The sequence below is a fragment of the Channa argus genome, chromosome 3, assembly GCF_033026475.1.
Source record: "Channa argus isolate prfri chromosome 3, Channa argus male v1.0, whole genome shotgun sequence".
Lineage (NCBI taxonomy): Eukaryota > Metazoa > Chordata > Actinopteri > Anabantiformes > Channidae > Channa > Channa argus.
Genome location: NC_090199.1, coordinates 6,079,509 through 6,105,839, shown reverse-complemented (window position 1 = coordinate 6,105,839; position 26,331 = coordinate 6,079,509). Strand labels below are relative to the sequence as shown.

The 26,331-nt window shown below is 43.8% G+C and overlaps 1 protein-coding gene across 6 annotated transcripts in view; it reads right to left on the bottom strand.

The window, feature by feature from the left end:
- Nucleotides 1-466: 466 nt before the first annotated feature.
- mgat3b (beta-1,4-mannosyl-glycoprotein 4-beta-N-acetylglucosaminyltransferase b) overlaps nt 467-26,331 on the bottom strand; it is a 57,634-nt gene continuing 31,769 nt past the window's right edge. For all 6 annotated transcript variants that reach the window (XM_067497189.1, XM_067497188.1, XM_067497187.1 and 3 more), the window contains 4 exons: nt 13,434-13,860; nt 12,471-13,057; nt 10,818-11,100; nt 467-10,699 (listed from right to left, as the gene is read on the bottom strand). In XM_067497189.1, coding sequence (XP_067353290.1) covers nt 10,202-10,699; nt 10,818-11,100; nt 12,471-13,057; nt 13,434-13,859 — 1,794 coding nt within the window. In that variant the 5' untranslated portion in view covers nt 13,860 and the 3' untranslated portion in view covers nt 467-10,201. The remainder of the gene's footprint in view (nt 10,700-10,817; nt 11,101-12,470; nt 13,058-13,433; nt 13,861-26,331) is intronic.

Below are 26,331 nucleotides of genomic sequence, written 5' to 3'. Positions count from 1 at the left end.
CACAAGGGTGAACAACGGTGTTCATTTCCAGATGCCCTTCCTCCTCATCGTCTTCATGAAGGCAGACAAAGCAACAACACGGTTAAAATTTTAAAATTAATTTATTATATGTCTTTGTCATATAACTCATTACTTTTTGTTTATTAACATACAGCCATTCATATATAGAACACATTTACAGTCTTCTGTGTGACCCCACCGGAAAGAAAGAAAAAAAAAATGCATTCTTCCTCAAGAGTTTTTGTTTTTTCCCCCCCCCCCCACCCCATTGGGAGGAAAATCCCCCTTCACCTCTTCGTCTCCCATCGTCTCTTCCTTGCTTTCGTTTGGATGAACCGATGTAGCGGCAGGGGAAACACCTGAACACACTGGCACAACGATGAACACAGGCAAAGGGCTGATGTGCACTGGGAGCTGAACACTGAGCCACCGAACAACACACTCTTCCAGTCTCTCTCTTCTTTCACACACACACATTTTTTTTTTTGGGAAGCTGCAGTGCTCACGTACTGTCTCGTACAAACACACACTCTCCGCGCACAATTACAGACCCATTGAAATCCACTTCAAAATGAATGACAAATAATAAACGACCCCAGAAAACAAAATTAAGCCCCAACAATGATATAAAAAAATAAACTATGCGACAATATACAATCAGTATCAGTGCAAGGGGAAAAAGGGAGGCAGGCGATACAGGTTGTTATTGTACGTTAAGTCAAAAATAAAATAATTTCGTTCATTTCTCTTCTGCCAACAGCTTCTGCAAACATGAATGTAGCTGAAAGCAACTCAGGTGTGTGTGTGTGTGTGTGTGTGTGTGTGTGTGTGTGTGTGTGTGTGTGTGTGTGTGTGTGTGTGTGTGTGTGTGTGCATACACGACCAGTTTCTTGTGATATTTGCATTTTCAAAATGAAAAACAAATTGAAACAGCCAACCTATTTCCATTATTCCTTTCGCATTCTAAGCCTAGTCTGCGAGGAGCGGAGGACTAAATCTGGCAACCCGGCAGGATGGTGGAGAGGATTAGATGGGTATGGACCTGGCAACTGGCCGTGTTGGTTAATTGGCTGCAGACAGAACTCTGCCTCGGGGACATCAGACCTGCTGGCTGCACCGTGCCTAGTGCCAGTCATCTGTGTGTGTGTGTGTGTGTGTGTGTGTGTGTGTGTGTGTGTGTGTCATTTGTCACAAACATATTTGTGTGATTTGTCCCTGTTCAAGGACAAGATGGACGGAAGGCAAGTGTTAGGTATGTGTGATATGTGAGAGGACAAGCGGGACACCTCCTAGTGGTCACTGAGTTAGGGTTTGTGTGTGTGTGTGTGTGTGTGTGTGTGTGTGTGTGTGTGTGAGTGAGTGAGTGAGTGAGTGAGTGAGTGAGTGAGTGAGTGAGTGAGTGAGTGTGAGTGAGTGTGAGAGAGAGACAAGCTTCACAAAGCAGCAGCATCTTTTAGCCTTTGTGTCTCATGGCATGAAAGCGAAAACCAAAACACGCAAATGTTTTCGGGCGATGAAGTGTTGAATATCCTGAAGTTGAAATCGTATTTTGGAAGAAATCTATGACCTATGTTGAAGCTGCTGCCTAATGAAGCGGTATCACTACAAACAATGGTGAAAGAGACTAGAAATGAAACCCGGCGTTAGTAAACATACAAAATCATAACCCTGTTTAAGATGCATACATTGCATGACGAGCTAAAAGATTCATATTTTTAATTTAGAAATAAACAGTATTCATCTCCATGATATATATTTGTGTATACATAAAAAAAAAAATCCCTCTGATAAGGTGCAATTCATTGCTTTACAGGCAGAAGCACTATCTGCATTTCAGCATGCAACTCAAATAAAAAGCGTTTTGTTTTTTTTTTCTCCCCAAAAGAGATGATCATTTCTCTTTTGCCGTTTTCTGACATCCTTGTCTATTTGGAGCAAAAAAAAATGAGGGCAGCAGTGAGAAAAGAGGAAAAACGAAGCAGAAAAACAAACACACTGGACCAGCACCACTTTGTTATGACCAATACAGAATTTAGTTTTTTTTTTTTTTTTTTGGTGGGTTCTTGCTCCGTCCTTCTAAGTGCCTGTCTAAACCGGTTCTAAATGGCTGAGCGACGTGAAAAATGGTTTTCGGTCACACAATGGCGAGCCTTCATAGCGATCACACACAGCAGCTACAGTAGCCCGACTGTTAGACCAACACAGAACAGAGCACACTGAAGGCCGCGCTGCGTTGGTGTGTGTGGTGCAGTTCTCTGTGAGCAGTTTCTAATGCTATTAACATCACGAGGAAAAGATGGCAGAGAAAACAAAAACAAAAAAACAATATGGCTGCCACATCATCATGCCTCCTTTAAGGCAACAAAGGGGGCTGCGAGGTGGACGTCTGTGTAAGCAGTAGGCTGAGACGGTACTTATGAGTTTACGCACACACTTTCTTACTATAGTTGTGAGGATGCTCGTCTTAACCCAACTAAATGCTGAACCCCAACTTAAACGTAGGATTCTGTCTGTAATCATCCTAAAAGCAGGTCTCAACCTTCAGACAGCCATTTGTCATTTGAAATGTCCAAAAATGTCCTCACAGTGACGGCTTTAAACTATAGTTTGACTACACAGCCATAGAAACACACACACACACACACACACACCATTAAAAAGACATATGTCAAGCTGCCAAGTGGATGAAGTTACAAAAAAGCACAAGTTAAATAGGAAAAACAGAGGCAGGGACACTTGTTAGGCTTCCACCAGAAACAATGTGAAACTTTTAAACCAAAAAGCCCCAGAAGGAAAGACGCATTGATTGACTTCACATAAAAGTGCAAAACAAAGCAAACGAAGAAAGAAACAATTAAATTAGAGTAGAGACTGTAAATGAAGGAACTCTTTCCATCTCCGTCTGTTTCTGATTGCAGGGGAATCTAAACCCCTCTGGAGGCTCCCTCTCCCCCTCCCCTTCATTTGTCTCTTCCTAACACCGTACCCACTCCTCCTTTGTCTCAGCGGCCTGTCCTGCGCTGAGACACTCTGGTTACAGTCACACACACAGACACGGCCCAAAATATCCGACCGCCTGAACGTTACACCCGTATGTGGCGCTGAACATCTCCTGCAAAGACGATAAGGCATCGATGCGCTTTCTAGCTTCTTCTCAGAAATGATTGTGGAACCAGGGAATTACTGAGGTCACGCACTGAGCTTAGGCGATGGCTGTATTGTCATGTCAAAAAGAACAGGCCCCTCCCATCATTTTGCTGTTACCTAAGACAGTGCCATTCTACCTGTGTTAAGGTAACCACAAATGCAAACGCACGCGGTGGACGATTACCCTCTGGTGGGTAAAGCAAGTTGTAAGGGGGGGGAGGTTGTTGGGAGGCTGTTGGGGTATAAAGTGCAGGAGCATCTTACTACAGACCTGAGTTTGACACCAGAGTGCTGTGTGTGTGTGTGTGTGTGTGTGTTTGGCTTTAGGCAACAAACGTACGCCGGTTACGGTTAGAAAGAAAAGTAACCATTCGGGTTTCTATCTAAAACCTTATCATACTGTTCAGGTTATGCACTTAACACCTGGGAAAATCCTGAACTACCTCCTTAGATTTGTAATAGTACATGGACCCTGTGTGCGGTTATTGCCGTGAATACTTCAGATTAGAAAAATACTTCAGGTTAGAGGGTTGATTGGCTTCCAATTAGAACCACAGGGTTTGACCCAAAACCTTCAAATACGCCATCAGAGTACTCAAAAGTAAGTCCTCATACTTTCTGGATAGAGGAGTCCTTCCCTCCACTTTCTGATGGCATTTGGTCTGCATCCAGTTTTCCCGGTCTGCTCGACCGCCTTTTCGTGCACGTGCGTGTCACCGCGTCCATCTGTCTGTGCTGCGCTACACTGACTTATGTCATTTTGATCTGTCACAACATGTGTCACAACATATGGACTCGACTCTTCCCACAGCCAGCCTGAAGCCAACAGTCTGTCCTGGAACACATGCAGACGCGTTATGACCCCTGACTTACAAACACGTACATTCAGTCACCTTTAGCGCTTTGCTGCTTAATTTGACGTCTCTTTGCCGAATTGGAACTCACCTCAGCGGGCGACAGGGCAAATTACTTTCCATCCGACACCTCCAGTACACGAGTTGGCCGCTTTTCTAAACAAAACCATTTCTGCAAGTCCTGCAAAACAACATTAGGTTTTGAATTCTCACTGGGAGGATCCTTAATAATAAAGCTCCAACAATTTAAAAATACTTTAAAGGGTCAGTTCACCCAAATTACAAAAGGCAAATCGAGCCAAATGTTGGCCAAACGCCGTGACCTCGGAAACACTAGAAAAAGTTGGAAAAAAAAACAAATAACGTCCATTTGGCAGCATCACTTGATTCTCATTAGTATACACAAAGTACTGTGAATGGGATGTTGTATGTGCCTGGTTAGAAACTGTAGCACTTTTGATACTAAGGTATCAGAAACGAAGCATTAAAACACTTGCACTTGTTTGTGTAACACTTGTAGTTTGTAACACCAAGTACTTTCTAATCAGCGGTGACACATCGCTGCAGCTGTCGGAGTTAGTGCAATTGCTCAGCTTGTGGAATGTGAATGGTTGCAGTCACTTACAAGAAGAGAATAACAACATGTTTACAGCCAAGATGCCAACAAGCAGCTTCCTGTTGCCGCGGGCTAGCAGGAAGCCTGTGCCGGCCCCCCCCCCACTTTCAGAATCCAATCTTCAGGAATGCAATTTTTTGTAATTTGATTTGAAGCCTTTTAAAGCATTCAGCCTAATTTAGCCTCAATGTCCCCATTGATTAGGATTTTTATTAATGGCTATGATGGGAGGGGCTGGGTCAAAACAAAGCAGAGTGTCAGGACGGTACACTGGAACTCTTCTTCCCTCCTGTCTAAAAGTTGCAAAAAGTCAGAAGGACCCCAGGAAAATAACCCTATTTTATTTGCATCCCACAGCCTCCTCCTCGATTTCTGGCGCTGCCTACTGCCTAGTGTTTCTTGGAAAAGATCAAGCAGTGGAAGCCACAGGGCTGCCAGGGGGCCAGAGCCGTGAAGGCATGTAAGACAGGCGGCCACTCTGCAAATACAACAGATGAGTGGGGTGATGGTAGAGGACGGGGGGGGAAGTACACACACACACACACACACACACACACACACACACACACAGTGTGCTGAAAACAAGGGTTGGACTTTTCATGTGCGATTCAGAAACGGACCATTTGGACGATGTGGTGTGCATGTGTTCCACAATATCAGGAATTTAAAGGTAGTTGCCAAATGTCAGGCCACATTAAAAGCTCATCTACATATTTTACAAATAGGGATCAGTTTACCAGTCGTAGTTAACTGCATTCAGCCCTTGCGAGCACTTGCATAACGCTGGCTCTGGCTCTTTATCAAGTCTCAGCCTGGGGGTTAGAAAATACAGATTTCTAATAAGATGTTATTAATAGGAATCCAGTAGTCTTCTGTGTTTGGTTGAATACTTAACTAAAAGTGTTGTAACTGCGTCGCCCCTTCAAACCTTTAGGTGCCTAAATTATGGGCAACTCAAAAGAAAACGTGACGCACATACTATAATGCACTGCTGCAGATGCTCTTTACCCATCTGCTTTTTTAGAAATATTTCTTTAGGAAACACTGACGACACACTTGCGTGGCAACTTGGCTCCAAGTTCGGCCGCTGTTGCTAACGTCAAGGTGTAAAGCGCCAAGGTCGAGAAAGTGGAGATGGCGGGTTCCTAGCAATTTCGAAGCTGTCTGCAGCAGCAATCGCTCCATCTTGTTTACAGCATGCCATCGCTTAATTTATTCCCTCTGTTACAACCACCTGCAGCAAGCAGCTATGTTTATTGCAGATTATGTGCTGGCTAAGTGCCCGGGAAAACCAGATCAAATTAAAAGTCAAAGCTTGTATCTTTGGTAAGAGGTCTTACGCTGTAAAAAAAAAACAAAAAAAACAAAATACAATTTTTGTGTGTCATCTGCTATTGTATGTATTTCATTAGTGGTTAGCAAGAAAAAAGTAAGGCCCCATTGCCAGTGCTGTGATTAGACCGACCGTAAGCAAAACATAAATGCAGCAGGTTTGTTTAAATGAAAAAAAAAAAAAAACGGGTAAAGGGCCCAAAGCTGATGAAGTGTCCCTGAGCAAGACACAGCTCCCCAATCAGGATGTCAAACCCTTTAAATGCCAACAACAAGCCCGACGAGGCGGCACAAAGCATTTGACATGACAACTTCATTATCACTTCAACTGTCATTGGTTTATAGATTTCTTTCTTTCTTTCTTTCTTTCTTTTTCCTACAGGGATGATGAGCTGCTGATGACGGTTTTCCTTTTATCGCCACGATCACGTTCCATTTTGAAAATGAAAAGTCAAAAAGGTTTTTCAGGCGAGCTTATTACTACCTCCCTCCATCTCCCACATGTCGTAGCTATGCTACCAATAAGACGGTCACTGAAAACAGCAGTTGGAGTATCGAGGTTTCCGAAATGTCTCTTTTTGCATACGAGTCGCCATTCATCAAGCTTTGGCTTTGCATAAAACAGAACGCTCCCTTTTTGTTTTTTCCATTTCCTTTCTATTCCCAGAAAGGTCCCATTCAACTTGAATTCCTGACTTACCTATAAAGAACTTTTTTTTTTTTTCTGTCTACTTTTGAAGGCGAGGGCTGGGCAATAATGTCCTCTCTGTCTGCATAACATTTACTGAAAGTGAGTCAGCAGTGAAAGTTTTTAGCCAGGTCAGGTTGTGAAAGTAGAACCAAGTAGAAAATGAAAGCTGTGTAATTTCTCCCCTTGTCCTCCCCCTGCTCTCCCTCACATCTTACCATTATTGCTCTGCTATTTTGGTTGATGACCTCAGGCTTTTAGGGATCTCAGGAAACCATCAAGAGAATCGTTGCCTTAGCGATAACCTGCCAAAAAGCCGCGTGAGGTAACCCTGGCTTGTCTTTCAAGCGCGTCGGGACGCCATGATCTGGCACGCGTCCTTCTTTCTGATGCGAACGCACGCACGCTGCTCGCCAGATGTGCGGTCTGACTGAAGCCGAGTTGCAAGTACACTCTGGTAAAATGCATCTTTCCAGAGCTCAAAAGACAATACACACCCAGGCCTATGTTGTCAGTGTCTGAGATAATGTTTGGCTATGAAGTGTAATCTTTTCCCTTTTGGTATTTTCCATAAGGCCGCATGTATATAAGAGGATGAACTGATTTTCTACCAAAGAGACAAAGTAACGTTTGTTTTTTCTCAATCGAATTAGATTTTTACTTTTGGTGGTTGGTTTTGTACTGATTACATGTCTGGCCTTTTTGTTTTTTTTGTTTTTTTGGGCTTAATTTGATTTAGTTACATTTTGTAACAATATTTGTTTTTGGGTTGTGTTGCCTGTCTGCAAAGGAAATTTCTAATGGCATAGGAAAGTTGAGTTGAGTTGAAACTCCATTTTTAAAAAGTCTTCCCTTGGACATTTTGGAAAACCGTCTAAATTCCTGACTTAAATATTTGTCTTTGTAAACGAGCCTACCTTCCGTTTTTGTTTGGTCATTATTGATCAGCCGTTTTTGAAAAGGCAGAAATAACAGAGAGCGTAATCCAGCATTGTAGTCGTCTGTTTTGTCGCCTCATATCAAATCCTATTTAAAGCTTGTTTCTGTGCAGCCCCTCCGGGTTTGGATGGGAGTTTGGCTCAGACACCATCATGAAACCGCGAACAGCTGCCACCGCAGATCACGCCGCCACTCAGGCGGCAGCCTCGCGGACCCGACACGACTGTCAGTGGCCCGTTGGCTAATCTGATTTTCCCACCATGAGCTCACAGGCACGACGAGCCAGCACGGGGATGGACTGAGGAACAGCAGTGCCCGTTCTGCTAAATCTCTGTATCACTACTCACTCGGTAATCATCCAGAGACTTTAGCAATTTTGGAATTTCATCCCACTGTCGCGCAAAGAGGCTGAAGTGATAAGGTTGTGATTCGATGCCTTACTCAAGGACACCTTAAAAGAGTGAGACGAGCAGACAAAAGACAGAAATATTCTGTATCAAACATCAAACTTTGGACTTAATAGTCCCATCCTCACTCCTCAGCAAGTTTTCAAGTTTCCTCTCTAAAAACGTTCCTCTTGCGAATCCGTTCACCTTCGAATGTTGTGTAGCCTGAAGCTGAGGTAAACAGTGTCTGTAAAGCCTAAACAGGTGTTGAAGAAGCAGATGGTGGATGCAGTCTACCGGCTATTAAAGGAAAAGTGCAAAGTCTTTGATCCTTGTTGTTCTGCTTTATGCCAAGCTTCCAACACGTCTCCCTAGCATTTTCAAACGCTGATGATTTTCTTACCAATTAAAAGAACATGGCCCAAATCCCCCGTGGCGTCAGCCCACGCGAGACACACCCCATCACCAACTAATGCAAAACTATTCGGGTGGCGATGGCTATTTGGGGACATCAAAAGCTGACTACGACAAGGAGAAAGAAAAAAAAAAAAAAAAAAGCCTAATGCTCCCGTCTAATGCTCACACGATAGTTATCTGTGGGCAGAGGGGAGGTATTGCCATAGTAACTGCTGCCCTGTAGAAACAGAGTAATCAGGCTGAGAGATGATGAATACGTCCCTATTATGGAAAGAGGGAACTCTTGTGAAGATTAAGAGGAAAAACCTACACACCCAAAGCAGAGTGTAAGAGCAAGTGTGGGGTTGGAGGGGAAACTTTTAACAGAAGAAAAAAAAATGAATGAAGTGAGAAGCTATATCTTGCTAATAAGGATTAATGGGACACACACACTCAAAAAGAAACTCAGTGGCATAAAAAGAACAGGAGACACAAAGAAAAGGCTCTGAGGAGTCATTTTCAGACAGTGGGTGATTGACAGCTGAGGAGAAACAAGAATATTTAACCAGAGGACCTACAGTCTGCACTGACCTCATCTGAACGCTGCAGTTTATGCGGCCTTATGTGAACCCACCCACTCATCTTAACAACATTCCCCCCCCCGCCCCACACACACACTTTTTTCCACATACTGTAGTTTCCAAGGAAACGGTCCTCCTCCCAGCTGCTGGGTAGGACACGCGAAACCGAAGAGTGATCTTTTCTCAACTAGTCTGGATTGTTCACATCGGGTAAAAACAACTGTTTAATCTGTCTTCGACGCCCATTGACAGGGCAGGATTTATTCAGAGCCGTCTGTATACGCCGAGGCACACACACACACACACACTCTGCACACATCCCTTCAACACTCAGGCCTCGGCTGGCACCGTGGGGAACGGGAGTGTCGAGAGAGACCCTCCTTTCCCTTTCACCGTGGCTCTATTCCGCCCTCGTTATCTTTCATTCCTTCCTTCTATCTCATTCGTGCCGTTTCCCCCTTCTCCCCCCGTCCCATCCCCTGAGGTTTCTCTCCTGCATGCTTTCGGTTTCCGCTTGCTGAACTTACTGCCCTCCCCCCTTCACGGCCCAAAACCTCACAATATGATAAAAAGACAAAGCCCACACAAGTTTTTACAAATACATATTAAGGTCTAAGGTGCATGTGGACAAGTGTGAGTACATGAAAACATCTCCATCAAATTATTCCTTTTCATTTGGTGGTAGATACTCCAGTGGGCTTTAAATAGAATTTGTAACTTTATGCTGTAAACCAAGAAAAATGTAATATCTCAAAATGTGTCTGGAAGGAGGTTACCAAATATACCAGGAAGACATCTGAAGAGCGAGAGTGAAGCGGGAACATCAAACACCTGTAAACCTTAGTAAACACAAACAGAAACAAAAAAGCAGTTCGTCATTTCCACGTTTCTCTTTTCCACAGGTTTCACACGCCTGTTTCTCTCCGGGGGGGGGGGGGGGGGGGGGGGGGGGCGTGTCAAAATTGGCTCCGTTAAAGAAGTAGGAGGAGGACAGACGAGGGGCAGGGAGACAAAAAGACTGACAGCTCGGCTCCTCCCCCCCCCAAAAAAAGGAAGGAATGAAGAAAAAAAAATGATTTAGTTTATCCAGTGGTTGTATCCTGTCAATGCTCTCTCCAGAATTCCTTGGAGGATGTGACTCAGTGTTCCCTTTTTTTGTCCCGCAAATGATTTTTTTTAAATCCCGGCAACGTTGGTGTTGCCTGGTGGAGTACTCCAAGGAGAGATGCCATCAATCGGTATCGTTTACGTCCTCCAGAATCCTACCCATCGCTCTGTCTGGGCATGCTGGTGTAAGGGTTCTCCAGGAGGTAGCGATACCTCTTGTAATTTTCCAGCATGTACTTGGGGGCATACATGTGTTCTTTGGGGTCCACAACGGGATATTCCTGCACGGATCCATCGAACCAGCCCCCCGTCTTGATCAGTTTGCGAATGTAGTCAAGGTCTTTCTTGTCATCGTAGTCGCCCCAACGTGGAAAGTCTCCATTCTGCGCGGACACCAACTTAAAGAGGATTCCCTCTGGCGTGAAGCACCAAGAGCAGTGCCAGCCAGCGAAATGGAACGGGCTGCCCACCGACCACTGCACCAGGATGTGGCCTGTGTCGTTTTCGTACTTGCGGAAACCTGACATGGTGTAGTATTCGCGACGGCGCAGTTTGATGCCGTCCCCATCGTAGACTTGGTTGAGCATCCCCACTGTGCAGCCTGCTACAACCTCTAGGGAGCCAAACTGCTTCCAGAAAAAACCGTACAGTGACTACATGTGGAGAGAAGAAGGAGAAAATAGGATTATAGCAGACTGCAAGAAAATATAGTTCATTTACTCCTTTCAAACGTTAATAGTTGCAAAGAAGAAAATGTAAATATGTTGCTACCTTGCGCATGTGTATGGCAAAAGGTTCTGTCCAGCCGTTAAACAGCTTGAGGAAAAGGAGACCCTCATGTGCTGGGATTTCATCTGCATCGTTGATGACGAAGACGTCGTCGGATCTGACACCCAATACCCTGGACATGCCATTGCGTGTTAAGAAGGTACGCAGGTAGTCATCGGCGATCCAGCCATCCTGCCGACCACCGTCTGGGAAGTGGTCGAGGAACACGTACATGATCTTGTGACGTATGTAGTCATACGTACCGTTGAGGAGCCGCCGCAGGAAACTGAAAAGATCACAGGTATTACATATGTGACTGAGTGGGTTATGGCAGTCGTAAGCCATTTTCAGACATGCACTGGAGTAGCAGCTGGCCCACAAAGCTAACGGTCAACACCTTAGCAGTTCCCTAGCGGAACGTCAGTACCCGACCCAGGCTGTGTGTGAACAGAGCAGCTCATTGTCTGAAGAACTTAGTAGGCAAGCTGACAATTTTTGCATATAGCTGATCCAGTCAGTTCCACACCAGAAAGTATGGGAAACATTTCTCATGCTTTCCATTTCTGTTCAGTTATCCAAAACCTGTCTGACAAGGATAATCTGCTGTTGTGTGCAACTATGGACAAAGGTTTATCTAAGGTACGAGCTTTATAGTGCCACACTGATGGTTTTTGACCTTTGGTGACACTATACAGTAGTAGCAATATAATAGGTTGCTTCAATTTTGATTGACTGCATTTCTTTGGTTTGGACATATTGACTATTGGTAGCAGTAACGTGGAGCAATGCAACAAAAACATGCGTGTTCGGTTTCTTGGTGACTCTAACTTGCCCATAGATGTGAATGTGAGTGGTTGTCTGTCTGTGTATGTCTCTCTGTGTTGGCCCTGAGATAGATTGTAGACCTGTCGATGGTGAACCCTGCCTCTTGCCCAGTGACACCTGGGACAGGCTGGATAAGGATAAGTGCCTAAGATAATAGATGGATTACACAACAAAAACACAAGTATCATTTGGTAAAAACACACCTGAAGTGTAGCAGTATGCATTTTAAATTTCTTTGCAGAAAGTTAAAATATGTGATAAGGAACAAAAGGTAACACAGGCCCTTGTTTGACAGATGATGCCTTTCAGTGCCGAACACCCGGAGTCCATACACCAAGCTGACTGAAAGAACAACTCAATTAACCTGTTGATATGCTCAGCGAAAGAGACTGTTCACCGCATGTAGCTGCTTTCATGCTGTGTCACATCCTATGATTGAACACACCGATCTCTGCCTCCAAGGCTACATGCGGAGTCAATCATGTCGCTCTTGTCATAATCTGCTGGAAAATTGCTCCCGAGGCATTTCATGCTGTTGCCGAAGAAACTTCACTGTAATTGTTATTCAGTAGACTGATACCAAAAGAAGCGTGAAGGCTGGCTGCAAACAAAGACTGTGAGCAGTAAACAGCAACTACCGACTGCATCAGCAACTTTCAGCGTTTTGTTAAGAGTTGGGATTTAGTGCAACTTTGGAATTTTGTACTGATGAATGTTTATTGAAATGGAAGATAAACAACAGTAATGCGTCAATCTACTTTATCTACATTAGGACACTTATGATGTCTTGTATAGGTTCAGCAGAGACACCGGTCCAGAAATGTGTCTTACCTTAGAGGACGTTTCTCTCCATAGGCAGTAAAGTTGGATTCACAGATGAGGAAAAGATCAACAGCCTGGGCGAGCTCGTGAAACCGTACGTGCAGCAGGTCAAACTCGTGATTGATGTTAATTGCATTGATCACCCTCCGTGGGGTCTCTCTGGGTGTCAGTCGCTCCTTGGTGGGCAGATTGGAGTGGTACACCATGGTGGGAACCCCACAGTAAGGCCCGTGCCATCCGGGCCGGCACACGCACTTGACCAGGCGCTTGCCCTTGGACTTTCCCTTAGCTTTTGGAGCTATGGAGGGCTGCTGCTGGACTTCCAGAGTTTTTCGTTGCCCAGCTGCCACGACTTGAGCCCCGTCCAAAGCCTCATTGGCTGCAGCATCCCCTAATTTCCCAGAGTGCTCCTTTGGGGAAACAACCTCTGTCCCTTGCCTAAAGCAAAGTGCGCCATATTTGGTTCGGACAAAGTAAGACGTTTTGTCATCTTGAAGATGGTGCGTACGCGTATGGAGGTCTCCCATTTTTAAAATGTCCTGGCCCTTTGAGTGGTCAGGCCAAGCAGGGCGTGGCCTTAATTGGTCTTCAGCTTTCTGTTGGAAAAAAGCCCAAAACAAAACCAAAATCAGAAAAGATCAGTGTATCATTTGTCTAATTCCTGCATTATATTGAGAGCAAAATCTGACAGATTGCAGATATGTTGTTTGGTCAACAAGCTTGGCAAAACTTTTGAGCAACCAACCAAATTATCCAGCTAACCTGACAACTCAGATATGAAAAACAGGCCCCATGTTTGACCGTGCTGGTAACTAAAGAACTGAGGGTTAATATTATGGATATCCCAGTAATCCCACAGACTAATGAGTCTCCCTGCTCAAAACCTGCGTAATGCTGGGAGCGAGTCCCTGTTGACATTTGAAATCCACCATCAAAACTAATTGGGTTCAAACAAGCATCAACCTGTCTTACCTGTCTGGCGATTTGCAATCTGTCACCCCGTTGATGCTCCTCTGGTTTCTCCCAGGGGCGAGGAAGTGCCAGGTCCTTCTCCTGCCCTGCTCTGTCATCGATACCGGCACCGCCTCCAGCCAGGACACCACCGGCCCCCATCGCTGCCACATCTCCCGGCATGTTTCTAGCTTTGCCATCCATTGGGCGTATATCCGGGATAGGAGGAGCCTCTTCCGGGGAGGCGGGGCTGAGAGGGGTGGCAGCCATGCCCTTCTCCCTCCAAAAGAAGCCGGTGACCATGATGAAGGACTTGATGTTGGGGTATGGGGCAGATAGCTCACGCAGCAGGGAGACATAATGGAGGGCCTTGTAGTAGTGGAGGAAGGAGATGACACACAGGCCCACCGTGCACAGCAAAAACACCCTGTGCCGTCGCATTTTCATCCTGAAGCAGAAAAAGGAGGGGGCGGGTTAGGATGGAGACAAATTAAGAAATATGAGTCCAATTCATACTGCAAAGAAACACCAACTGTTGCCTTTGGTGAGAGTCTCAAATAAATGGAGCCACTGCCCTGGACTTTACCCTTCGGACCAACAATGTTTAGAGTTTTTTCCACTCAGGCTGCCGCGTTCTCCCCTGATTACAAGACAGTAGTCAAAGGAGCATGAAAATACTTGCTGAAAAAGGATCAACAGGTTGACTATGAAGATTAAACTGATTTTCATATTGTTTCTTTACATTCTTACTCTTTGTATGTAGATAATACACTTATTATATAGATTACAGAATAAATTTGAGATTATTACAGAGGAGGTTCTAAAATCAGATATAATCAATAGTTCTATAAATCATATTCAGAGCATTTTAAACTGAGATTTGCTAAAGTACACGTTTATTCAAGTCAAAATTTTGATAAGAGCATAATTAGACCTGTTGATAATCAAAGGCCTGTTTGCGGCAGGGCTGTGACCTGGCTCTGCCCACTGAGCTGTACATAATTTATGCTGCTAATCATGCTGATTAAATTATGTAATCCAATTTCCATTTTGCAGCTTTTCATTAGTGAAGATACAGGAAAAGAAGAAAAGAGTGAAGCCTGCACAGATGAGAAAAATCAATTGGGTCATTGGATCATTATTTGTAGTTTTGCTCACGGAGAACTCGGATGTTCATTGGCTATAAAATGCACTCGTGGTCACGATTTTTCAAAAGTACAAGCTGACACAAAACAATTACACACAATAATAGGTAATACGGACCACATTAAGCCTACAGCCTGCAGGGGGATAAAGACAAAACACTGAGGGGTAAATAAAAAAAGTGAGCCAATGCTGCCTGTGACATACCAGCAATGCATTGCATAAATATGAAGTAGCTTGTTCAGCGAACCCCCCCCCCAACTTCAAGGGTCTCAATTATTCGATATGAAACGAAACAGGAGGAGGAGGTAGGAGGAAGATGAGGGTGCGATGAGGTCTTATGGAGAGATTTGCTCCAGTGGAGAGATGAGAATGGAGGCGGCATAAGTGGCCTGGAGATTAAGAGCGAATGAAGCGCTTTAACACTTTCATCAGGTTGTTGAACCTCGGTCACAAACTGAAAAAAAAAAAAAAAACTTTCTCGTTAACACCTTAACATAGCTAAGATTTTAATTACTGCATAGGCCCAGCTGTCTGCACATGAATTTGTAATAGATAAAGACAAATGAGGAAAAGTAGTGACTACTTCACTACATGTGTAGAGGTGATCTTACTGGAATCTGACGCTCCTGACGCTTCAGCACCTACTTCACTCCCGAGATTGTTGTCATAGACAAACATTGAACATTTATTGTACTTGCTTCTCAACTTAGCCGATCACAGATCTATTGTACATACAACTTTAAGCAAAGTAATCTCACAAGCACTTCATCAAACAAGTTTCTCAATGTATGTCCCCTTCAGTAGCTGAGCTGAACCTCATGCTTTCTTGTAGTCAGTTCCTCTGCTCCAGCTACCGTGTCACGTCTGGACCCTTCGGTAGCTGAGCTGAACTGCATCTTTCTTTAACAAACCCTTAGCATTGCATAGCTACCTTGACTACTGGTCAACAAGCTTAAAAGGTAAACTTCATAGGCAACCATCAGATGCAAACTATTAAAGCCATATGATGCCACTAATGACATCAGTACACTGACACATCACAAACACACATTACATAAAACAAATAACTGAACTGTGGACCCTTGATTGGCTCATACAATATGGACATTTAGCAGTAACGCTGCTGCACCTCCTGATGTAGGAACAGTCAGAGGCAAGAGTGCAGTATGTTCTATAACCTTAAATTTCACTGTGTGCACAGTTTGGAAATCTAGTTAATCTGTCTCCGAAAACACTATGCATCCATTTTAAAACCATACAGACATTTGTAGCTGCAGAACGCAATGAGCAAAAACATTCAAAACCACATGGTGAAGACCTACATCTTCACCACAAACGAAGCTACTTTACTTGTGCCAAACCTCTCATCAAATCCTAATTGAAATGTCAAATTTTATCAAATGCAAAATGTAAAAGCCCCTGGTTGGATCTCTATAATGGATTATTTCAGCAGCCATATAGCAAGATTAATAAAAGGAAGGTGATTGAGGCTGTTTTCAGGTCACGCTGTGGGAAGGAATCTGTCCCGCGCTCCCCTCGTCTTTAGCCAAAAAGCCCAGATAATGCAGTTCTGGCAGAAATAGACACAAATGTGTTATGTTGTGTAACTACTCCAGCTGCTTGCTAATATGCTTGACTGCTTTTTGAAATTATAAATTAAGCACATAATACCTCAGCTGGCATAAACACAATATCATACGTGCAGGAAGAGAAGGGGACAGGATAAGCGAAAGGGGGTGATGGCAGCAGAAAGGGGCAGAATCAAATGGAAAGAGGAGACGAGGTGGAAGCTGGTGGGGTTTTCGGTGTATTACTGAAGCGCTGCTCCACCTCATCTCCCACTGCCACATCCCCTCTGCAACTCTCTCAATTCCCCACTATTATCTGTCATCTCTAATTCCCCTTCACGTTCACCCTCTCCCTCCTTCACTTTGCTCTTCTCTGCCTCCCACAGCGTTCGCCATAAAAGACAAAGAGGAGGAAGCGAGGGGCGAATAAAAGACTCATCTCTCTTTCTCCCCCAATGCACAAAAATTTAATGCAACTGTGGCAGCAGCAAAAGTGACTTCCTTCTCATTTTGCACCAAAAACCTTTTAATAAAATGTCACTCGTGCATGTTAAGAGATTCTGCATCTCAGATTTGGGACGCAGCAACCTTTTAACACCTCTTACAGGCTCAGACTCAGAATTTAGATGTACTGGGGACCAAAAATCCCAGGTGGAATTAAGGTGGCTCAACTGTTTTCATGCGTGAACAGTTTTTTTTTCAAGGTCTTTTCAAGTAGTTTGCCAGACAAGTACTACTAAAAATGTGTGAATTTAAAAATGGAGAAAACATAAATAAATTAACCACAAAGAAACACATATCCACATATGAAAGCCAGAGGCACTGTGTTACAACCTTGACCCTGAGGAACTGCCTGGGTAGCCAAGTACCTTATATTATACACACGCCTTTAGCTGTGGTTTAAAGGCGATATTGACGTGCAGCACAAGCCGATCGCTCTACTAACGTCCTGAGAAAACTTTTTTTTTATGTGGACAGGTCCTACAGAAGACGGCATTAAAAGATAAAGCAGGATACATCTTGGTTGAATCAGAGCACAAATCCTTACAAAAGCCTGTGAAGTATTTACATTTTTAAGGACAACAGGTCCTGCAATTTAGTATTCCACAAATTTGGGAGCCGTGCAAGTGGCTGAATGGTATTGCGAATGCTGTGGCCTAAAACGCTTGATTTCGTGGCAGCTTTTCTAAAAAAAATAAAAATAAAAAAAACTTATGAAAAACAGACTTATGTACCTTATCCGTGCCCCCCAAGCACTGCTGTCAAGTGCACAGCATATGACTGCAGCTTATGTCTGTCTAAATAAAATATTAATAAAGTAGTTTTACACCAGCCATTTGTTGTAAGGACACTGAATCAGCCATGATGGTGCCTGGTGCCAAAAGGTGTCATTTCACCTGCACAAGGGGGCACTGTTTCAATGAACTTATGGGCTCTAAAAATCTACGCACTTGTTAAATTAACTATTTCAGCTCAAGTCCTGCTTATTTCTATAATATTTACTTCTTGTTTCTATGCTGTGATAGATGTATAGTACTGTACAAACGCTTCAGCCACAAAGAGGTTAAACCTCGTATCATTTATCTCTCCTACTGTGGTAATCTGAATTTACATTCCATCCTGCTAGAAAAAAAAAAAAAAAAAAACTTGGGAGAAAGCTCTCTGAGAAATCTCTATTAATATCTGGCCAACACCCATCATACACAGCCATACAAAACTAGGCATGTGTTCAGTTTTGGAATGCTTTGTGTGTGTGTATGTGTGTGTGTGTGTGTGTGTGTGTGTGTGTGTGTGTGGTTAGAGTTCCTTTGTTTATACAAGTGTTTGTTTAGCTGACCAAAATGTTCATACTTTTAAATGTCACAGATCAGCTTTCCTCCCAAATCCCACGGTTGTTAGTTCAATCCCCGGCTCCTCCGGTCACTTTGTCAAAGTGCCCTTGAGCAAAACACTGAAAACACCGGTGAGTGTACAGCGTGTGTGTGATTGTGAGTGCGAAAAGGTGAATGAGAAGCAGTGTGAAGCGCTTTGAGTGCCAACAGGTAGGAAAGTGCTATGTAAGTGCAGACCATTTACCATTAGTCTGTTGTGAAGGCAGCAGTGGGAGGAACAAGCGGCAAACGGCATCATTTGAACGGCCTTTAGTTGAAGCAAAAGAAGAAACACGAGGATTAAATCAAAATTAAAAGTATAAAATGTTGTGTAAACACAGGCATTATTACTGTGTCCTTAAGATCAACTCTGTGTGTGGATTATCATATTATTTGCGTTGCCTTCTCTCCTTCATTACTAACAACTAAATGCAAACTTTGAGGTGGCGAAACCAAATGAGTACAATAAAGAGCCAAGATCCGCGATAAGCCTGCAACAGCAAACATTCTGCGGTACAGTATGTGGCCTTCACATCTGGCTGAAAACCACTTATCCAGTTATTAAAAAAACAAAGAAAAAAAAAGAAGGAAAGTTTCGTATCCTAAATCTTAGCATTCTCGCAACAAGTACAGTTGTGTGCGCACACACACACACACACACACACACACACACACACACACACACACACACACACGTCCACCTTGGTTTGTGTCGATTACCTTTATAAGAAATGAAATAGGCGCAGATAACACATTCATCCAAAATTATTATTTAGTATAACAAGTGAGACCAACTAGCTAACCTGGTTAAGAACTATTTTATGTTATTAAACTGTTTTTACATCGTAAAACGAGCTGAATCCCCATCACTATCCTTCTGAGTACTGTAGGCTTCAGTAAATCACAGTGCCGACGTGCCCACACACAAAAGGATTTTGCAGCGTTTCACCCGACAACCTTCAGCAGCTCGGAGGTTTTTTTTTCTCGTGTACCAGTGGAATTTACATTTTAAAAAGGGGGGCACAAGTGGGCCACCAACCCTACACTAGGAAACCTTTTGCAGGTAGGACCAGTGCTCCAACGGCAGTGAGATTCAGTATTCAGCCCTACAGAACAGATTACAAGAAAAGAAAAGTAGTTTGTGGCTTTACAAATGTTGCCCCATCAGCTAAAATGTTCCATAGGTGAAATGATAAATGATGCAGTGCTTCTCCAAAGTGCTTGAAGGCCTTTGTTTACAAGAAGACAGTACAGTCTGCACTCTGTGTGTGTGTGAGTGTGTGTGTGTGTGTCCATGCTCCGTGAGAACCTCCACTTCTCTTTCAGCACAAAGAAAACTCACAAACACCTTTCCACCTGGCAGAGGCTTTGGTATCGACTCATCTTAACTACAAAGTGTCTCTCTGCTCGTTGAGGCCCACCAACAATCCCTGAGCAGCCTGTTGACCTCACCTAACGAGGCCCCGTGGGGGGATAGTGAAACAAAAAACAAAACACAGTGGGGTGCAGCAGTTAGTGAGTCCAGCTTCCAACAAGACAGTCACATCCCAAGTCCAAAGGGTCCTTAGTTAAGGGCCTGAACCTGGCGCTGAAGAAGAAGAAAAACTTTTCCCCAACTTCAAATGAGCCACAAACTCCTAAACCATGTCCTGCCACCTGTTCACACCGACAGCGTTAACGTGCACTTCAACATCCACGTACACGCGCAGAAGAAGATTAACCGCATTTCACCCATCACCTCTGACCTATTTCGGAAGCCTGGGCTCGCAGATCCAACTGTAACCTGGATACTGAAGTCCACAAACAACCCCTCAACCCTTTCACTTTTTGTTTGCGAGTGACAACGTGACAAAGGCACCAACTCTAAAAAACACAACGGCAGGGGGGGAACTCCTGTTGTCTTAACTGGTTAGATTTTCAGTAAGGACAGTTTCACGATCACGTGTAGGGCTGCCGGGATGTAAACGGCCTGCACAGTCATAACCACAGCCTGTAGTTTGATATCCTGATGTTACATACTGACGGACTGAAACAACAGAGCTTGTTCTGTAATAAAATACCAACAGTAAACAATAAGGAGCAAGGACACAGTAGCTATAGTGATGCTCGCTTGTAACCGGATCATTCTGAGAGCGGAAAAGACTCTTAAAGTCAAAATGACACTTCGGATAAAAGGACTAAAAGGACTAGAAATCCTGAGAAACCACCTTCCTCAGGATATTAAACTGACTGCAGGTTCCCCCCTCCCCCCCTCAGCAAACAAACATGTTTCGCTGGAAAAATTGTGGAAAGATGAAATTTCACCCGGGGCAGTCACCTGCACTTCACCATTCACATGGATTTATCACATTGCGTCACTCACATTAGTTGCGTTTGTTTCTAGGAAACGCATGAAGTCATGCTTTGTTCACTGGCTGAATGGCTTTGCTGTTCCTCCTGTGGCATCGGGGGACGGGAGCAAAGTCTCACGAAAGCTGCAACAAGGTTCCCAACAGTTTATATCGCAAAACAGTTGTTTTTCCACAATGGAAAAAGATGATTCAGGGCGTTTGCTGAGATATGTTACTCAGAGATGTTAAAGGCTGGGATGAGCTCCGTGTGAATGGAATAAAAAGGTATCCAAACATGGCTGCCAATTCATGCCAAACAAAGCTGGTTATTTCAGAGCAACATGCACGAGTATCTTTTTGTCTTTTTGCCTTGGTGCACGTGGCTGAGTGCCATGCTTGAGCGGTGCCTTTTGACTTGTATTGGAGCCACTGTATTGGTTCAAATGGCGATAAGCTGTGTCTGAATATACTGGGATTGATGTTCTGAGCGGCTGCTTTTGGATGGATGCCACACAGCGCGTCTGAGTTTACACTTTCACCACTGCAAAAACATAACATAGAATCCATAATTCTCATATTAAAATTTAAATTAAAGTGTGCATTTATTGGTTTAGAGCCCTACTTACATTGACTGCCACTATAATCGGTTGAAGCTGGGATTGTTGGGTAATATACATAGCAATACATATCTGCGTCACTGAGGAGCTGCTGGAGCAAGTCCCAGCTATCAGTGGGCGAGAGGCCAGGTGAACCCTGAGTAGCTCACCAGTCTATCACAGGGACATACACCCATTCACGCTCACATCTACGGGCGATTTAGTGTCAACCCACCCGCATGTCTCAGCAGAACACAAGCTCCACACTGATCTGGCTGAGCCAGTTCTCCTTAATGCTAATCTGATAAATAAAGTGCTTGACAACATATTTCACATGTTGTCATTTGTGCAGATCTAAGAACAATATAACCTGCTTGCTCTGGATCAGCTGCAAAATCTGCTACCTCTACAAAGCTAGTTAGGTTTACCATCAGGAAGTAGTGTGCAACAAGTCAAAGTATTAATTCTTATTAGTTATGAGTATAGTTAGTATAGTTATGATTACTTATGAGTTACTAAGTCATTATTTATTTTACTAACCCAATGTTGTTTTAATCGAGTTAATACCCCAATTTTTTGTCATAGTAAGTCAAAACTGCAGATCAGTGTCTTGTTTATTAGTGGAAATGGACATTTCTACTTCCGAGCATCAAAAACACAGTTAAAAATCGGTTTGCTCTTTGCCTTCACACTGCTGTATCAAAATGCAGCACTTTTTCTGTGTGCTCATGGGTCACTGGTTTGGTGAGTCCGGAGAATGTCAGGAGAAAGCCAGCGCGCTAAGTGGTTTTCAATAATGCAGGCATGGTAAGAACCTCAGAAAGTCTGTGTGTGTGTGTGTGTGTGTGTGTGTGTGTTTTGTTCGAACCAGCGTTTATGTGTACGTGAACAGTGGAGGGCTGGAGCTGCAGTGTGAATGTGAGCAGCCTCTGTGAGACTTGGTGCGTGCGGTGAATATTGTTTGGGTGCAGTAGGTGAGTTTAATTTTGTGCGCAGGTGAAGAAGCACGGATTCATGTGGGAGGATGGGAAAAGCCGGCGGAGGCGCCTCAATTTCTCCAACCTCATCTATAATTCAGCTCTGTGGCGGTCCATGAGGTCGCTCTCTTGTTCCCCACCCAGTTCCCTCTCTGCACTGAAGGTGGAGACAAGTGTTCGATGGCACATTTCACCGTCTCTCCCCATCTACTGCTCCCTCTCCCGAGGCTAACTGAAGATATTGTGAAGTGTGAACTGCAGAAACAGGCGGTAAAATATCTCACAGCTCACCGTAGAGGAAACTCCCCCGTTTATTTTGATTCCCATAATGCAACTCAATAGCATCCTTGGTTGAGATGGTTGTTTCCTGATAAATGCCCAGATCTTTAAAAGCTTCTTAGTGCTAGCTAGCTTGAACTTCTCATAATCAGCCTTTAAGACAAATCATCTCCACCTATTAAGATAAAATATCTGCCACACTAAACAACCCAATCACAAACCAAACAATCCTATCTATATCACACACACACATACAAATCAAAGTCAACAGCAGTAATTGTTTGTATTTTAATTTTATGCACTTGAATACTTTTGGTTTGGGACATTCAAAGCTACACACCCACCAGAGGGTATAATAAAGCTAAAGTCACCTTTTGAATCAGACACGCTCGGTCTTAGCTTTGTTTTGTCGCAACTTTCTCGCCCCGATTGTTGCGTAAAGAATTCAGACAGCCGCAGCTAAGAAAAGCAGCAACGACAATGCGGTTCAACTAGTGATTGCTGCAGGGCAACATTTCTACTGGTACCATTATTATTGTTCTTCCTCCTCCCTCTTGGACACGCCTTTATGTTGCATCTACATGAACATTCAGTAGTAGAAGACTTTTTTCACTACCTCAATGGCTCAATCTGTAAATTGCAGGTATACTCACATAAGTAACTAAACTTTTTACACATTTAAAAAAAAAAAAAAACACAGGTTCTACTCTCCACTGACTTGTGCAATGTTTTTCATATAACACAAATTTAAACAAAACTTTTCACGGCCTTAATTTAAATTAACTTGTAAGACATCAGCAGTCGAAAGCTCCAGAAAACGCTGGGAAACGGACCTTGAGTCGTGATTCTTTTGTCAAACTGCTGCTAACACCAATGTCAATGACAAATTTTTGTGTTTAAAGTTTTAGCAGTGTTAAAACATGAATAAGCTTGAGGATAAAATCCACATTAATTCCTGTGGTTTGAATTCAAAACATAGTGTACCATTAAATCGAGGCTTCTCATAATTCACGTGTGAAGCCTTGTCAGCTAATTTTCGATGACTTCTGTAAGATATGTTACATATTTGATGAGGCGGGCCGTGATTGAAAAGTGCTGAAATAGTATTTATCAGGCATTTTTATTCACGTCCCAAGCAGGACTGTGTTTCACCATATAATGAAACTTTTCGTGCGTTTTGCTCTCATCATCACCTTCTCCCGATCTGGGTTCACTTTCCCCTCCATCACTCTCCAGAATATACTCCGTCCTGGTTCCAGTTCAGCTGTCAGTCTCCATTTATGTTGACAGAGCACCCAATTTAAAAAGGTAAGCCAATTATGCATGTGTGCCTGAGGGCAAGGTTTCCCCTCACTACAAAAGGCTTTAATGTCAATCTTCCCGATTTCCAACAACCCTCCTGCACCATCGTCCATCACTGTGCAGCTCCGCTAATGAACACAGCTCTCTTAAAAAGCAATCTCCACTGCAGTGATTCACTCCCTTTAGTCAGTTGCAGCGTGCATCCTCCTCATTTCACCACGCCCACTGACTTTACTCTATTGGAAGCTAAAAGGCTAACTGCTACATCTCGGCTACCATAAGGTTGTTCCTCCTCTGCGTTGTGATCGTGTGGCAGACTAAGCTGACTCACTGCACTTTGCATAAAATCGCTGCTAATGACAGGGCTCTGAACATCATCTTGACAGTAAACAAAGACGCTCTCCTCGTTGCAGTGGTTTCCCCAGGTGTGTCATTATTTTCAAGGCAGGATTAAAACATCTATTCGCCATTTCTTCCCCCTCCACCACCTTTCTGTCCTGCCTCTCTTCCTGTCGGATGCCTGGTGAAGTGAGAATTGTTTGCTGCGAGGACTACTGCTTCCATTTGTGCCTGAAGTATTAAAGTCATTAGTCATTTGTTTTTTTGTGTGTGTGTTTGCGGATCTGTGTGGGGGGTTGACTTGTACCTATTGAAAGAACAGGCCTGGCTGTGTCCATCTATGAAAGGGCATCAGACACAAGTGGGTTTACGCCGATTCTGTGTGTGGGTTTACCCATGCGAGCACACAAAGCGAGCCGGCACTTGTAAACGTGCACATGCTTGTAGTCACTCGCAGCCTTTTGATCTGCTTTAGCTGCCTCCCCTTTCAATCTGCTGCGTCCCCTCCAGATGAAAGCAGGTGGCGTAACATTCTGCTAAACCAGCCAGCCGACTAAGAATCGGGTCAATCGGCAAGGTCAGGCCACCGGTCTATCCCATGTCACTGACACGCCAATTAACATAGCTTATTTTAATTTTGAAACACATACACACAGGCTGGGGATGGCTAAGTGGGTCAACAGGGAAAAAAAAAACTGAAGGATTTGCTGGCACACTCCTATTGTCTGTGTGGGAACCATTGTTATTGGAGAAACAGGAAGTGAAAGTCATTAGAAAGCCCCCATTTTGACTGGTTAAGTCCGGTCCAGGTAGTAGATGCTGAACACACACAATCATGCCTTATGGACACAGTGTGGCAACATTGTGTCCTGTGTTACACATAACAGGATTCTCACTCAGTCCTTGCAGCTCAATTTAACTTCCCCCTCTCTTCAACAACGCAAATAGGCATTTTGTTGCCGCTAATAATCACACAGCAGCAGCAACCGAGCCCTGCAGTGAGGAACAGGAAGACTGCAGGAGTCGGGTGTTACACCTCAAAGCAGTTCGCTCGTCCTCTGCAAGTGTTTTTAATTACAGGTCGATGGAGGCACTCGAGGATAAAAATGCGATCAGAGAGAGCAGAGAGAGAGAGAGACAGAGACAGAGAGCAGAGACAGAGAGAGAGCAGAGACAGAGACAGACAGAGACACAAACAGAGACACAGAGAGAGAGAGAGAGAGAGAGAGAGAGCAGAGACAGACAGAGAGACAGAGAGCAGAGCAGAGCAGAGCAAGAGAGACAAAGAGAGTGAGAGAGACACAGACAGACAGAGAGAGACAGAGAGAGAGAGAGAGAGATTAGAGCTAAGGAGGAAACTCAAAAAGAAGAAGAGGGAGAATATCAGCACGAGCGTGGGAAAAGAGGAGGAAGGTTATTGCAGCAGAAGGATCTGTGTAGACGAGAGAAGAAGGCAGGAAGTGAAAGATGTAAGAATAAAGAGAGCAATAAAAGCTGAACAAAGAGAAGGCAAGAGAGAGAGAGAGAGAGAGAGAGAGAGAGAGAGAGAGAGAGAGAGAGAGAGAGAGAGAGAGAGAGAGAGAGAGAGAGAGAGAGAGAGTGTGTGTGTGTGTGTGAGTGTGTGTGAGAGAGAGAATGAGATCAGAGGAGGAGAACTGGATGGGAGGGGACGTACAACAAATGAGTTCAGCACAAAAAGATTAAATGGTTGGTGCGTTTACATGCTCACAATCAACTTCACGACTGTGGAAACGCAGAATAAGGACGATAGTTTGATTAAGAAAAAAAAAAACAATACGATTCACATTGATCGGTATTCGACGGGGCCCCAACTGAAACTGAGTTTGTAAGGCTGTGTGTGAGAGGTATAAAATAACCCACCACCGATTTGAAGACAAGTTGTCAATCAAATGGTGAACTGGTTATTTCTCAGCTAAGAAATCAAATCTTATTTTTGATTCCAGCATCTCAGATATGAAGGATTTGCTGTATTTATTGGTCTTGTGTGGGTGTTAATTCAGAATGTGGTTTTGCAGGTGCACGCTAAGATTTTCCGGACATTTACAGTCAAACTAATAACTGTAATAATCAGATTATTGAATAATGAAGATGCTCATTTGTTCCAGACCCGCCTATCATTAAAGACCACATTGATTGTTCCTTCCAGCTGCAAATTACACACTGAACTCCAATTAAAAATAATGCCCGTTTTCACACTCATCTTTCTCTACTGCAAAGTGTTTATGCATGAATGTGAGGAAGACGATAAGCTAGGAAGGAGCAGGAAAAGTGCCGAAATGGATGGATTTCCTCTATAGCACAAGCTCAGATACTAGAAAAGTGTTCAAAAGTTCAAAACTGTACATCTGTCACCCCCCTAAAAAAAGCCACAGCTAGCTAGCAATGACATTTCCTCTACCAAAGAAAATCACTAAGCTGTATAGGTGCCAAGAGGAATTGGAGTAATCCAGCTGGGTTAATCGAGTTTTGCTCCCGCGATTACAACTTTAA